Source organism: Triticum aestivum, chromosome 7D, assembly GCF_018294505.1.
Source record: "Triticum aestivum cultivar Chinese Spring chromosome 7D, IWGSC CS RefSeq v2.1, whole genome shotgun sequence".
NCBI lineage: Eukaryota > Viridiplantae > Streptophyta > Magnoliopsida > Poales > Poaceae > Triticum > Triticum aestivum.
Window position 1 is genome coordinate 523,820,778 of NC_057814.1, and position 16,558 is coordinate 523,837,335.

At 44.5% G+C, this 16,558-nt stretch overlaps 1 protein-coding gene across 1 annotated transcript; it reads right to left on the reverse strand.

The window, feature by feature from the left end:
• Nucleotides 1–10,195: 10,195 nt before the first annotated feature.
• On the reverse strand, nt 10,196–13,416 carry LOC123165748 (uncharacterized). The gene is made up of 4 exons (XM_044583467.1): nt 13,281–13,416; nt 11,489–11,579; nt 10,906–11,364; nt 10,196–10,756 (listed from the first exon to the last, which is right to left on the reverse strand). Exons 2-4 carry the CDS (start codon nt 11,576–11,578, stop codon nt 10,493–10,495), a joined length of 813 nt encoding a protein of 270 aa, XP_044439402.1. The 5' UTR covers nt 11,579; nt 13,281–13,416; the 3' UTR covers nt 10,196–10,492.
• Nucleotides 13,417–16,558: the final 3,142 nt, after the last annotated feature.

Below are 16,558 nucleotides of genomic sequence, written 5' to 3' on the forward strand. Positions count from 1 at the left end.
ACCAGCATCATCACCATCCTCCATGTCCAACCCAATGATGCTGAGGTCCACAAGGCTATGCCAAAGAGGTTGTACACTCGTCGCATCACTTTGTTTCTCCATTCCTCTGTTCTTCCAATTCATGTGAGCCAAACACCCAGGTTGACTGAAATCCTATGTTTCCAAATGCTCTGTTTTGCACATGCATTCCTATCCTATTCCTGTGTTTTTCATGTCCCTGCGTTTATAGAATCCTCCAATTCTAAGGAGCCCTTACAGATTTACTTCATTTTCAGATAGGCGTGAAAGAAAACTCTGTGTGTTATGTCCTGCTCCTGCCGTGCCGTCATCCACCCCACCTGAGGTGCACCATCGACAGAAGCGTTCACTACAGCAGAGATCCCCCCTGCAGACTTCCTTTCGCCGCCTCAGATCATCTTCCCCATTGCCGGCAGCCACGCCAACTGCATTACCATCATCGACTGAGCAGATGAACCTGAGGACTACACAGTTTCGGAAGAGAGGTCGCAGTCTTTCGTGTTTGCTTACGTTATACATCGGTTATTATTACCTGCTACTTTATCATTCAATCTTGAGTTTTGAATTGCCCATGGGTCTCATATCGAGCCAGCAACAAATAGTATATGTCTACTATCTGGTTCATCTAGGGTCTTCTATGTGGCTCAAGTTGGGTGGGCAACAAACAATAGATGATCCATTGTCTATCTTTTTAAACTGAAGCTATAATCTACCTGCTATCATTAGTTTTGGATCCATCCACTCGTTTTCTACCATCAGTCTTGATTTTTGCATGCACCCCTTAGGCCTTACAAAATCTAACTATTTTTTTTATTATGCATGTCAGATATTGTACACAATCGTACTGAACATGTAGAGAAAAAGAGAAGACCGTTGTGTGCGAATATAATGTCATGCAAACGCTGCTCCATGGTGGGCGAAGTGCCCCCCCTCCTGCATTTCCAGATTGTATTCCAGAGGAAGATAACTATTCAGATGGAGATTCAGAAGGAGCCGACCACGCCTGTTTACCACCTGAGGTGTTTGCTCTAACCTGGCATGCTGATGTTGGTCATATCATGCATATGGCGCCTTGCATTGCTTACATTATACATCTTATATGTCATCAGCTTATTTTAGATTTGCTTTGTGTGAATGCCACCTGTTTGGTTTCTATATCATACTCCCACCATTCCTAAATATTTGTCTTTTTAGAGATTTCAACAAGTGACTACATACGGAACAAAATGAGTGAATCTACACTCTAAAATATGTCTACATACATCCGTATGTGGTAGTCCATTTGAAATCTCTAAAAAGACAAATATTTAGGAATGGAGGGAGTATATGGGAATTATGCAATGCCATCTTCTTTAGCCAGGCATCATATACGTGAATCATGCAATGCCATCCTGTTTAGCCAGTCATCATATATGTGAATTGTATTGTGCCATATTTTTTTCCATAATGTATTCCATTTGTCAACAATGTTTATACATTCATCTACTCTTCCTGTGCATCAGCCATTTGAGTCGGTCATGGGAAAATCTGGAGTGAAAACAAGGTCTTCTGAGCAGTCAGTGCTACCTGTCGATGCAGATTTCTTGCTGGTTACAGATAGCTCCTCAGAGGAGGATTCAGAGAGAGATGACCAGTCGTATTCCCCCCCGAGGTGCATGCTCTAACTTGGCTGGGTTATATTGCTCATATCATGCATATGGTGTCTTGCATTGCCATGCCATCTGCTTAGATTAGACATGCTTTGTGTGAATGCCTCCTGTTTGCTTTCTATATCAGATATGTGAATTATGCAATGCCATGTTTTTCAGCCAGTTATCATATATGTGAATGATGCACCGCCATGGAGCCAGGCATCATATATGTGAATTATCTCATGCCATCTTTTTTTCATTACGTATTCCATTTGTCGACAATCTGTGTATATTGAACTACTCTTCATGTGTATCAGCCATTTGAGCCGGTTATGGAAAAATCTAGAGTGAAAACAAGGTCTTCAGAGCAGGCAATGGTACCTGTTGAAGCATATATCTCGATGGTTACAGGGAGCTCCTCAGAGGAGGATTCATAGACAGATGACCAGTCCTATATCCCACCTGAGGTGTATGCTCTAAGTTGCAATGTTTATATTTCTCATATGATGCATATGGTGTCTTGCATTGCTTAGTTTAGACATCATATGCACAATATTGAATTCTATCTGCTTAGTTTAGAGATCATACATGCGAGTGCCAGCTGCTTAGTATATGAATCAATTATGTCAATTATATCATGCCATCCTGTATACTTAGACAACATGTATGTGAATTATTTCATCCCAACCTATTTTAGAAAGACATCATATAGTTTTGTCATGTCATCCTGTTTAGGTACTCATCATATGTTGAATTATGCCATTATATCCTGTTAAGTTATCCATCATATATCTGAAACTGTGTCATGCTATCCTGTTTAGTTAGGCATCATATATGTGAAATTGGGTCATGCTGTCCTGTTTGGTTAGACAACATATATGTGAATTACCACATCTGTCTATCATACAATGTCTGTACGTTCAATTTCTTTCTTGTTTATCAGCCATTTGAATTGGAGGGGGTGATGGCAGTATCTAAGGAAGCAAAACCCCGTTCTTCACAAAAGAAAGTGCTACCCGTCGATGCAGATAGAACCATGGTTGTACTGGCCCACAAACTAGCCCCACCACACATAATCGAGACTCTTCCAGATTGCACACTTACACCGTTGGGCAGAGAACCAGCTACAAACCATCTAACCGCAACCCCAGCGGATAGTAACCCACTTATAGTTGACAAAGCACCATGTCCACCACAGAGTACCCCCACACGAGCAGTTTGTAAAGCTACTGCAGTGCCCAAAGCACGAAGACCACCACAGCTAACCCAAGCTCCACGTTTAAAGCAGAAGAGCAACTGTTCTCAGGTCAGATTCCGTAGCTATGGTCCATACTCCTTTGCTGTTGCATCACTGTATTTACTCATACCAACTACTTTCGAATTTGAAAGATCCAATTGAAACTCCAATGGCGCAACAAGTATGTTTTAAACCTATTTCTTTAACTGGATTGCTGTTCTAACTTCTTGCTCTATGTTGATTTCAGTTTAAGTTGTATAAACAGTTATGTTCTCATGTGATGCACATTACAAGTGCTGCCAATGCTGTGAAGTTTCTCACACTTATATTCTGTCTATGCTACTGTGTCTTAAAAATATATGAGTTGAACTGTGTCTCTATCTTGATTAGGGAACATAAACTAGAGTGATATGGACAATACAGTGACCATAGTACATAGATATATGTTTGTTTCATGCTGCTATCCTGTCCACCTTACTACTGAACCGGTTTACCAAAATGAGTTTCGTATACTACAAGCTAAACATGTGATGTGTCTGCTTGTTTCTCTTGTAGTATGCAAACAGAATATTGGAGAAGAGCACCCCACTATGCAATGGTAGAGAAAGTAATGCAGATAAGGTTCAAGATAGTGAGACAACCCTGTTGGTCTCCAAGAAAGGTGATAAAAATGATCTTGTAGACAGTGAGAAAACCCCACAGTCCTGCGTTGATGTAGTGTTCGAGTTACTGGCCAGTACCGCTGGCACAAGCTCTTCGAACTCGCTGCCTGAATCACTTCGGCTTCTTCAGTCTCAGCTACAAGCTGAAAGGCATCAGTCAGCTGTGCTGCGGCAAGAAGCCGAAGGACTGAGGAAGTCCCTGCAGAATTCAGATGCGTACTTTCTTGTGCAACATCAAGCGCTGGAGGATTTAAGCGCCAAACAAGAGAAAGTTAATAAGCTTGCTAAGCATCTTGCCAGCATTATGGGTACCCAGGATATTGTTTCTTGAACTCTTCTGAAGTGGTTTCAGTTCTGGACTTGTTTTGCTGCAGCGTTTATATGCTGCTTTGTTCCCTATATTTGCACTGGTGGCGAACTTTGATGCCCAGTGGATGTAATATGTGTAATAGCCGTGATAGCCTAGCATAAGTTGCTTGCTTATTTATTTCCTTGTTGTCTTGTTTATTTGTTTGCTTGTAGTCAGTGCAGTTCTTTTTCCGCGGTTTGCTAGTGGCTGCAATAACCTATTTTTTAAAGGGATAATTAGATTTATGCCCCTAGTTGTGTCCCACTTGTCTGTTTTACCCCTAATTCCCAAAAGTCACCGGTTCTGTCCAAGTCACTTTGCTCCTCTTATGCTTTTGCCCTTTGACCGTTTGACCGTCAGTTTGAAAACTTCATAACTAATTCATACTGAATCAGAAAAATGCAAATAAGATACCAAAATGTTCAGAAAAACATCACCTATATGTTAGTGTCATTTGCATTCATGAAAAAAGTGTTGGAAAGTGCACATCCGAGTTTTAGCTCTTTTGATACCACCATGAATAGTGAACTCTAAAAAAATTCAAAAAAAATAAAAAAAATGGTGGCGAAGAATAACAAATGTTCTAAGTGCTTGCCAAGTTTCATTAGGGAATGACATTCGTGGAAGTCGTGGCAAAAAAATAATCTATTTTGGAGTGTTGATAGTTTTTTTTGCCGCGGCACCCACGAATGTTATTCCCTGATGAAACTTGGCAGGCACTTAAAACATTTGTCATTCTTTGCCACCAATTTTTTTAAATTTTTTTTGAACTTTTTTAGATTTTACTATTCATGGTGGTAGCATAAGAGCTAAAACTCGGATGGGCACTTTCCAACAATTTTTTCATGAATGCAAATGACACTAACATATAGGTGATGTTTTTCTGAACATTTTGGTATCTTATTTGCATTTTTCTGATTTAGTATGAATTAGTTATGAAGTTTTCAAACTGATGGTCAAACGGTCAAAGGGCAAAAGCATAATAGGAGCAAAGTGACTTGGACAGAACCAGTGACTTTTGGGAATTAGGGGTAAAACAGACGAGTGGGACACAACTAGGGGCATAAATCTAATTATCCCTTTTTTAAACTAGGCCACAATAACCATGGGCTAATATTTACTGTAGTGACACTGGGCCTCCTATGGGCCGTAGAAACAGTGGGCCTTCTACGGGCCGTAGAAACAGTAGGCCTTCTACGGGCCGTAGAAACAATGGGCCTTCTACGGGCCGTAGAAACAATGGGCCTTCTACGGGCCGTATCATCAATGGGCCTTATACGGGCCGTATGATCGATTGGCCAAACATGGGCCAATAACAGGCCGCATTATGGCCGTAAACGGGCTAGAGTTGGAATCATCCGTTCATGGGCCGACCATAACGGGCCATTGTTAATAGGCCGTATTTGATGACGCTATGAAAACGGCCCAACGTATTAACGGACCACAAACGGGCCGACTGTAACCACGGGCTGAATTTGGCCCACAAGCAGAAAATGACAGTAACGGGCCATAAGTAAACGAATGCTGGAAATGAGCCCCAGAATAAATGGGCTCTGAGAAGGCCGAAAGATAACATGGGCTGGAAACGGCCCAACGGAATAACGGGCCGTTAATGGGTATAAAGTGATACACTGTTCATTACAGGCCAGTTTCACCACGGGCCGTTAATGGGTGTAAAGTGATACACTGTTCGTTACGGGCCAGTTTCACCACGGGCCGTTAATAGGCCAAGAGTTACATAGGGCCTCATATGGGCCGAAAGACGTCATGGGCCATACATGGGCCAGAAGTGAAAACGGGCTGGAATCATATTGGCTGGCCCAGTTGACGCTACTGGGCCTAATTCGGATAGGGCGTAACGGGCCTTGGGTTAGCGGGCTGTAAATGGGCTATATGCGAACAGGCCGTTAACAGGTTTTCCATGGGTCGGCCCGCCACCTTTTGACCAAGTCAAATGGGCCGGCCTTTTCACAGGAATGGGCCTCTGTTGGGCCGTGCCACGTGTCGACGTATCATAGGCGCCTTCTGTCCAATGAGTGGATGACATCTGTCCCAACGATGAGCCGACACGTGTTTCCTCCAGCCAATGATGATTTTACATGTGGAAAATCCCCATTGGTCGGGGCTGTTAACGGGTTATCGGATCCAAAACCCGACCCGATAGCTTAACGGCGTTCCGTTACGGTGGATGCCACGTGTCGGTCACCCTTGACGAAAGCACTTCTGTGACGCGCGATTTATCGTCATGGAAGTGCACACTTCCGTGATGATAATTTTGGTAATGTCATGGAACACTTCTACGACAACACAGGTATGACTATCTTGATTCTATCATAAAATCGTCATGGATGTACATGCATGACAAAAAACGCGACCTACTGTGACAAACACGTATCATTACGGAAGTGTATTTTTTTTGTAGTGAAGCAGCTCGACTTGTCGGCAATTCTGGAGGTCGTGGCCCTTGGCGCGGTGGATCTTGGAGTATTGCTTGCCGGAGCTTCCTGGCTTGTCGGTAGCCGCCAAGGCCCGGCAGGCGGCGCACCCGGCAATCTCCTTGTCGGGGGCGTCTGCCCTGACCTTCTTGCTGGCACCGGTATCGTCAGATCCCTCAACGGCAAGCACGGCCTTGCCTTTGCGTTTCCTGTTGCGACGCCGGCCCTTCTTCATCGGGGTGGCGGCGTCTTCATCGGTAGAGTCGGTTTCCGCGCCGGCGTCTTCGCCGAATTACTTCCTTCCCTCTTCAGTCCGGGCGCACCTATCGGCCAGGACGTAGAGCTCGGCCACGTCCTTAACTTTGGTCATCGCCAGCTCTTCGCGCATCTTGCGATTGCGCATGTTCTGGTGGAACGCACTAATCACAGCGGCGGGATGAACGTCGAGGATGTTGTACTGCACCCGGCTGAATCTCTGGATGTACTTGCGCAGGGTCTCCCCTTCCTTCTGGGGAATGATGTGCAGATCACTGGCTTGGCCATGAGCCTGGTGGCCTCCTAAGGCGCCAACGAACTCATGGCGCAGATCTGACCAAGAAGAAATGGAATCCACCGGCAAGTGCATCAACCAAGACATCACATTGGGCTTGAGCGCCAACGGGAAATAGTTGGCAAGCACCTTGTCGTCGCGAGCCCCAGCAGCTTGCATCGCGATGGTGTAGATGCCGAGGAACTCGGATGGATGGGTTTTGCCAGTGTACTTCTCGCCGACGTCGGGCTTGAACATGCGGTGGGACGGCCACTGGAATTGCCGCAGCTCATGGGTAAAGGTCGGGCAGCCCACCTCGTAAGGTAGGCCGCCGGAGCCCCCCGGTGCCGGGTGGTCCATAGCGGGTCCTGCCCGCTTGTCCGACTGGCGGCGCGTTTCGCGCCGACGCTCGACGGCGGTTCGAGCGTCTTCGTGAGCTCGTTCCCGAAGGACCTGGCGCTGGTCGCGGAGGGTCCACGGGTCGACGGCGCTATGGAGATGTTATCACAAGCGTCATCGCGACGGGCCGACGCCCGCGGCGGCTGGCGAGGAGGAGGGGAGTGCACCGTGGCCGCAGCTTCCTCGGTACTCCCAGCGCCAGCATGTGGTGGCTCGGTGGGGCGCCGACCCGAGGGCCCCGCTGGTCGCGGATCGTCTTTGTTGGCGACGGCGACGAGACTCCGGATGGTGGCCCTCCAGTCGTCGAGCTTCTCAGCAGCAGGAGGGAAATCGAGGAGCAGTTGCGCGCGCGCCAAAGCTTCCGCTGGTGTGGGTGGCGGCGACAGCTGCGTGGATCGCGGTGCGCTTCGACTTCTAACTATGTTAGAAGGAGCTCCGTCACGACCCAGCGGCTGCGTGCCATCTTCACCAGCGCTTCGGCGAGCGTGCTGAACCCCTTCATCTTGCCGATGACCGAGGAAGGCCACCAGACCCCCGGCAAGGCCCTTGCCGAGGACGACAGCGCGCCACGGCAAGACCCTTGCCGGGCCACCCGGCAAGGCCCTCACCAAGGACGCCAGCAGGGCCCCCGCCAGGCCCGCCGACGACCAAGTTTCCACCGCCGTTCACATGCGGCTGCCAGCCCAACCAGCTGGGCAGGCACCCGCGTGGCAACACGCAGCTCCCAGGCCAACTCATCGAGCGCCTGCGTGGCGGCATGCAGATCTTCGTGAAGGCTCCGCCACCATGCCACCTCAGCTGCCTGACTGCCTACATGGCACCACGCACCTCACTGGCCTAGGCGCGTGTCAAGGCGAGGAGGAGCGGCGACGGACGGGACGGGCCTCGCCCCCGGCCCCAATAAAGCAAGGGGACACCTAAGCTACACATTAAATGCGTCTTGTCCTGTAATACGAGAGATAAGCTCAGAGCACAGTACGCCTTTCCACCTCCTGTGTGTCACTGTGGCAGCCCCTTTCAACTATAAAAGGAGGCCCATGGCATACTGGAGAAGGATTCGGCTCTTTCGAACCACGCACTGACCACAGCTAGTTCGAGAGCTCAAGAAGTCTCAGAAATACACCCACCAAAGGACTAGGGTTTTACGCATCCTCGCGGCCCGAACCTAGGTAAACGATCCTTGTGCTGTCTACTAGCCCTGCTCTCCTCGCAACCCTGCGCCCCAGCAACCGTAGTAGGGATTCTTGCGATCCCATAGGTGTCGTTCCACACCGACATCTTTGGCGCGCCAGGTAGGGGTACAAAAACGCACCCCTCTTTTTGTACACCGACAGAGGCAAACCCCACTTGTTTGTGGTTTTCAACTAGTAAGTAGGTGGTCTTCTATAAAGCTAAGGTACGCCACTGGCGCACTCTAAAAAAAATAGTAAGTAGGCGGCGATTTTTTTTTAAGATATGAGTAAAAGACCAAAAAATGGTGACATTAAAAAAACTACTCCCTCCATCACAGTTTAGAAGGCACAGTTAAATTTGCGTGCGTTTCCACAATAGACAAGGTTTAGGGCGCATTGCATTTATTTCTAGTAGCTAATTAGTACTCCGATATACTATTTCTGTATGCATGCGTAGCGTGAATGCTATTTTTTAGCCCATCTCACAACCAATAGATAACCACCTAGGTCCCAGAGAATTTCCAAGCGCCCTAAATGTCACCATACAAAAAACAGAGCAGTTGCGAGTCGATGGTCTACTTGCAAGTGGCATGGGGGCGCCCACAGTTGCGAGTCGATGGTGGAATTGCAACTAGGGCAATTACAAAACTTCAAACAAAAAACAGACCAGTTGCGAGTCGACAATCTACTTGCAAGTGGCATGGGAGCCCCCACAGTTGCAAGTTGCGGGTCTATTGTAGACATGGAACTGGGGTGAATACAAAAGCCTTGAGTTGCGAGTCGGCAGTGGACTTGCAACTGGGGCGAATACAAAAGACTTGAGTTGTGAGTCGGCGGTGGACTTGCAACTGGGGTGAATACAAAAAATTACAACCCTCAAGTTGCGAGTCAGGGGTGGAGTTACAACTGTGGCTTCAAAAACAAAAACAAAAAACACCCTTGTCCCCCGAGTTGCGAGTCGATGTTGGACTTGCAACTGGGGCGACGGATACACCCCTAGTTGCGAGGCAAGGGCCTAATTGCAACTACCGTGAAACAAAAAAAAAAGAAAACAAACAAACAGACAACCACTCCCCACCCCCCGAGTTGCGGCTTGAGGGTTAACTTGCAACTAGGGCAACTACAAAACTACACCCACTCGAGTTGCGACTTGAGCGGGTGGAGTTGCAACCGGGGGGTATACAAAACGTTTTGAGTAGCGAGTCGGGGTGGGAGTTGCAACTACGGTGAAACACAAAACATCTCAAGTTTCGACTCGGGGGTGGAGTTGTAACTGTGGTGAACACAAAACAAAAAAGGCAACCCTTCGAGTTGCAAGTCGAGGGCGGGGAGTAACATGTGAAGGGCCTAATTATTTTAAAAAAATTGTCTATCACTTTTCGATGATATCAACTATTAGGAACATATTGTCATCCTGCCGTCCTTTCTCAACTTTGACCAAAACAAACACTGCCGAGTCTAAGACCGTAGGGATCGACTTGGAACTGGGCCGATTGCGGAAAAAAAATACATGATAGTCTTCAGAAGTGTTAACAAAAGAATACACAATTTACTTGATAAAAAAGGCTAACCATTAGGTTAGAATGTGATGTATCATTGAAGTACATAAGCTAAAAACCTGCCTCATTATTAGGAGATACTAAAGTACAACTAAAGCTGCAAAAATTAAATCTCACTACAGGTCAAGAACCAACACTTAATCAACTGATTTCGGCAAAAAAAAATCGTGCTATGGACAGTTAAAAAATAATCAACAACTAATCAGTCAAAAATCAAAAGCTGTTCCCACCTACAAAAAAAGAGCGCTTATAGGGAAAACATTAGGAATAAGTTCAAAAGTCCTGCATTTCCCAGGTCATAGGTCATGGTGGGACAACATAGGAACTTGACAAATTCATCTCTAAATAACCACCTCATAAAACAAAGAAAAGTAAAAAAAATGATAGCACATTGTCGCACCGGTAAAAACATTTTGCTTCTGCCACACCATTAAAAAGGGTTCTGGACATGAGGTAATAAACTAAAAAATGCTGGCACTAAAATCTCCATCACCCCCATCCTTATGGTTCTGCAGGCCTCAAAGCGTTGACAACGCATACTAGGTTGATATGTTCTTCATTGATCTCCCTAAAGTTAAACACAACAGCATCATTCACTTGGAGGTGGTTCTGGGCTACAAAAACACCCCAGGCTTGGTTGAAAACGATCCGTCCGTCACGGTCCGTGTGGTACGCAACCTGCATAACATCTCCCACACCCATGCAAAGGCCAAGAACACCTTCTGTGTCCAAGTTCAGTGGTTGAGCTACCTTCTTGGGGATTTTCTAAGTGATGTCCACATAAAAAAAAAAGGAAAAAAGGGGAGGGGAAATGTTAGAAAAAAGGAATATATGAAAAAAAAGTTAAAATTGCAAAAACAAAAAGCATATAAACAAAAAAAGTTCAGTATATAAAAGAATGAAAAGAGATATACCATCAGCTTGCCTGCAATGATCGTGGGCGTCAGACGATGCACAAAAGGTGGGCCAATGTATAAATGTTGGATAGTGAGTATGAGCTCCATCATTGCGTATTCACCATCCTCAAAGACAAAACCCCTGGTGTTCACAAACGCTAGTGCATCTTCAAGCCCGTGATCATCATTGACCACCTCTTCCTCTTCATCAACTGCAACAACTTCTTCAGCAGCTCCTCCCTGTTCTTCAGCCTCGACTCCAGCCACATATGCCTTTGCTGTTCGTCCAGTCATGTCAAAAACAACTACATTGCCCTGCCCCACGTCGAAGTCATGCTTGAACTTGGCCCAATCATCACCTCCGATCAGTGTGGTTTTGTGTCCCCTGTACACATCAACAACGTACCTGCGACCGTCCGCCTTAAAGTTCAACCCAGAAATCTGGTTAAACCTATTCCTTGCAGTGCATGGGATGTTCTGTTGACAAAAAAAAAACAAAAAAAAAATTAAAAACATATCAAAAAATAGAAAATCCTTTTCATGTTACTAAAAGAGAAAAGCACAAAAAAATCAATTGAAAAAAGAAAGAAAAAGAGAATACCGCTAAAGCTTCGTAGTCATCACGGATGACAATGCGAAAAGTCTGCTCAATGTCACTCTCACAATGCGAATGGCAGATTGCGCACACCATCCTACACATCAAATAAAAAAATAAGGAACACAAGCTGGCACAAAGCAGGATAATCATCAGAAGGAGATGTTTTCAGAGTAAGCAAAACTGAAGTAGCACAACAAAAGAAAAACATCACAGGGATATATCGACAGAGCAAAAAAGTAGAAAACTGAAAACTTAGAGAAGGCAAAATATAGAAGTCCTAAAGACTATCTGCAATGCCATATTGGAACACCTAAAAATGAGTATCAGGGTTTTCAGTTCAAAACTAGATTAGTCGTAAATCAAATGGACGACTGAAAAAAAAGGAATGAATATCTGATCAAACTCAATACTGGAGACTATCTGCCAAAACACAAAATGAGTAAATCAACTACACGACCAAAAACTCTCACAAAACTACGAAGAAACGACACACTGAAAATGTGCACATGACTGAAAATGACACCTAACAGTGAAACTACTGACGAAACTAAAAAAAATGACACCTAACAGTGAAACTACTGACGAAACTGAATAAAATGGCACTTTGTTTTGTGAAATAATAAAATGGCACATAACAATGAAACTATTGAAACTGAAGCAGCAAAATCCTCATGTGAGCAGAACTTAGTCTTGAAGAAATAAGAATGATAGAAACAATGAATTACAGTGAAAAAATAATGATCACATATACTGAAACATAAAAACTATAGGAAACGAACTTCCTACTACACCTACAGTAATTCAGGAAGCTACTCACCCTCAAGAAAAGCAACAACGGGCAGACAAAAAAATCAGAGATCTTTCACCTCTGTTTGGAGATGCTAAGAAATTGCTGTTTGCACTAAAAGTTTGAGAACAAAACACTAATTATACTTCCTTGTAGTAGATGCAGACAAGTGGATACTACGCTTTTCCTTGTACTAAATGGAAACAAAAAATGCAGAACGGCATAAACATACTGTACCATAGTGCTTACTTCATGATTTACAAAACCAGAGAAAAAAATGAGAGTAAACAGGAATTGAAATTGCAGACAACTTAGTGAGAGGAACTAACTTAATGAGTCGTTTTTGGGCATTCTGAACAAAAACACTCACATAGATAGCATTGAAAAAAAGATATCATATAACCACTGACACTGACATATGTAGCAGCTGAGTAGTTAAACTGGCTGACATAGCTACCAAAAATGAATTTAGTCTGAAACAGATGCTAACACTGACGAAACTGTCGAAACTAGTAACTAGTAACTGATATTCAGACATACAAAGTAACTGACAAACAAAACCACTGGAAAAAAAACCACTGCTGCACACTGCCGAACCTAGCGACCCAAAAATTACCAACCCCATGGATCTCCGATCGATTTGGACAGAAAAATACTAGATGAAAATCAACTTATTGCTAAAAAAAGGAACGGAATCGTACCATCTAATTGAACAACTAGACATGAATCCCCCCTCGATACATTTGAGGAACAAATCCCCCAACCCACGATGGAACATCTGATGAACCCTACCCCACATTTCGGGAGATTGGACGGGCAAAGAACCCTAAATCGATGGACAAACAAACAAGAAACAAAGAAGATGGATGGTGCTAAATGAACCCTACCCACATTTGGGGACATTGAGGAGCAAACCCTAGATAGATGCTGCTAAATCAGTGAGCAAGAAACACAAAAACGCATGGACACTACAAAAAAAGGAACAAGGGAGAAGAACAGGCAACTCACTGTCGATAGCGTCTCCCTCTCCGTTTCCCTCTCCAGAAATCGCTGCGCCTCGAGCACCAACTGCCAAGAGCAAAATGGGGAACAACAGAGGCAAAATTGACAAATTTGACCTATGGACGAAATCAAATCACAGAAAGAACTGTCCGTGAAACTATTTCACGTGGCTGACCTTTTTGTGTGACGCCCGATACGAAGGCGCCACACTACACTGTGCAACGCCTCACAGATAGGCGCTACACGCCTGGCCAGCGTCGCACCCGTGTGATCCGAAAATTACTAAGTCAGTGTGCAGCGCCTGAGAGTTAGGCGCCACACTATACAGTGTAGCGCCTAGCTTCTAGGCGTTGCATTAGTGGTTGCTTCATTTTTTAGTGTAACCACTAGTGCAGCGCCTGAGAGCTAGGCGCCACACTATACAGTGCAGCGCCTAGCTCTTAGGCTCTGCACAATGACTTAGCAATTTTTAGGCAGTCTGGGGTGCAACGCTGGCCAGGCGTGTAGCGCCTATCTATGAGGCGTTGCACAATGTAGTGTGGCGCCTTCATGTCGGACGTCACACAAAAAGGTCAGCCGCGTGAAATAGTTTCATGGGCAGTTCATTCTGTGATTTGATTTCGTCCACGGGTCAAATTTGCCAGAAGAGGAATGGGGAACGGCCGAAGTGAGTGCTTCTGGAGACAAAGTGGGGAAAATGAACGCTGCCCCCTCCTCTCCAAAAACTGCTCTCAGACAAACAACCCCCAGCCCAACAAGCAACACGGCCCGCTACAGGCAAAACAACACAACCTGTACGAGATAGGCCGCGCGCATGGACGAAACAACGAGCAACGCGAGCGAAATGCGCGACCGGGACAGAAAAAACCAACTTGCGCGAATCATAAAGACAGGACGAGATCCAATGGCTCTGAAGTTAGATGTGAGATACTATTTCACATCTAGATGTGAAATAGCAAACCTGAATAAAGTTTGCCCTGCGTGCGCCAGCGACAACTGTTAAGAAGATACATGCGTATCTAGATATGATCGCGATGTATTCTCTCAAGCAGACCCAACCACTAAGGTGTGTAGCCCCAAGCAGACTCAAATATGGGCTCCGCTGCGAGCTGGTGTGGTTTGTGCTAGCTACGTTGCATGGATACTTGATGCGTATTGAATATGCGATACGAGGATATGCCCGATACGTCAATTTCTTGAAAACATGGATACGGCGATATGTTTATATATAGATATTACACTAGCACAAATGCCCGTGCGTTGCAACGCGAAACAAAAAAAAACCTCACTTCACTGACCCAAAGGCTCAAGACCTCCTCCTCCTCTCCCCGTGACCCATCGCCAGACATGATGTCATCAACAAACTCCTTGAAATCCTCCACACTGCCACACGAGAAACAAAACAAATATTAGGAGCGTTGTCCAAAGACCCTCCATCTTTGGCTAACATAACAGAGAAAAGTCTTGAGTTTGTGTCACACACGGTAGGGACTCCGAGTCCAACTCCTTGTACTTTGGTGATGGGCGCTAGTGGGTCGAGCTGAAAAATAATAGTGAAGATTTGTTTTGGTCTTAGAAAAAAATAGCATACGACCAACAAATAATGAAAAGTTTTTATTCTGTTTTAGACATAGTTTTTTTTGCATGTATTATCGTAATATTTTGCTCTTCAGTTAAACAGTTCTGATACGTCAAATATTAGTATCACAATATCGTATCTTGGTTTTTGTCGTCAATAATTCATATATAAAGAAGTAGTTCACCCATGGCAGGTGCACCTAAACACAACACCTCGCAATTTAGCTACAAAAAAGCGGTTCAAGATGATTTAGACACAAATAAGAAATTCATCAGTTCAACAACTGAATAAGCCTCGGAGCATGTAGAAAAACTATGATATTTTTGGGCCATAATTACCAAATGCCCGTGCATTGCATCGGGTGAAAAAAACCACACTTCCCTAACCCAATTGCTCAAGAAACCCTCTTATTCCACGACACGATGACATGCATGATGACATGAACAAACTCTTTGAAATCGGCTGCCATGAAAATATATACTGCAGAAAAAAATATGCATGTATTTCAGAAGTGTACTGAAGGTGTGTGGAATTTAAATCATAGAAATATCTACCTGGTTGTGAGTATTTCTTCATGCCTTTGTTGGAGTTGCTTAGTGATGCCCAGAACATATCACATTATACCATAAATTGTAAAGTCCATTTTAGTACATTGTTTTTTGCTTCACTACGGAGGAAATACGAATTTTCATGAACCAATGTTGGCTAGGTTTAGGGACTGTGTAGCATAGCACTATTCGTGTCCAACAATCAAGCACCTATTTTTAACCGGTACTATCATTTTCATTATAATTCTCAAAAAATTATTGTACATGAACAATAAATAAACAATTTTTTTATTATGACTTAGACATAGTATTTTTTTGCACGTGTTAAACAATTCTAACATAATTTTCTCTCGAGTTATGGACGGGGTAAAAACTTCGTTCGTGGGATTATAGCTCGTGGCAGAGGATGATTTTTTTTAGGGGAGCGACTTTTGATTGATTTCTAGCTGGTTTACTTTGTTCCCACAATCTTTTTAGAGATCAATCAACTCATGAAGGGACAAAACAAATGACAAAAAATCACCAGGCTATTTTTCTCTATCAATCCCAGATATCCTTCCCTTTCCTTCTTTATTATCAATTCCCAGAATCCCTCCTATCCTTCTTTGTTCTCTCCATTCTTCCTTGGTAGGACACTTTCTTCTTATTACGGGACGGCTGGCTTCCCAATTTTTTCCTCAATCCCTCATTTCCTTGTTATTACGGGACAACTTCCCACTTTCCTATTTTTTGCTTTCAATCCCCGAAATCCCTCCTTTCCTTCTTATTACCGGACGGGTTCCCACTTTTCTATTTTTCTTTGTTGTCAATCCCAGAAAACCCTTCTTTCCTTCTTTATTTTTAGGAAACATGAGACCCACACTTCACCATGTTCGCTAGATGGCTTCTTGATATACCAATGAAATTAAAGACGTATATAAATTGGTTAGATTGGATTTGAGGGAGCGAGGTGAGACTATTTACAACGGAAACAACCTTTGTTTCTACAACTAACACAGCTAGCTCGAGTGGTTGTGCCATTATTTGTTGGGCATAAGGTTTGGGGATCGAATCGTCTCATAGGCATGTATACCGGTTTTGGGAACCTTCTATGAATCTTTCTAGCCGTTTTTTTTTTCTGGTTTTCGAACTTTCTAGAAGGTTCCTGCACCGTTTTT

Excerpts from the sequence above, each read along its gene's own strand:
- LOC123165748 (XM_044583467.1), bottom strand. The coding sequence starts at position 11,578 with ATGGTGTGCGCAATCTGCCATTCGCATTGTGAGAGTGACATTGAGCAG. Across the intron at positions 11,365-11,488 it reads ATGACTACGAAGCTTTAGCG|AACATCCCATGCACTGCAAG; the intron begins GTATTCTCTTTT and ends TTTTGTCAACAG. Across the intron at positions 10,757-10,905 it reads TCATTGCAGGCAAGCTGATG|AAAATCCCCAAGAAGGTAGC; the intron begins GTATATCTCTTT and ends GACATCACTTAG.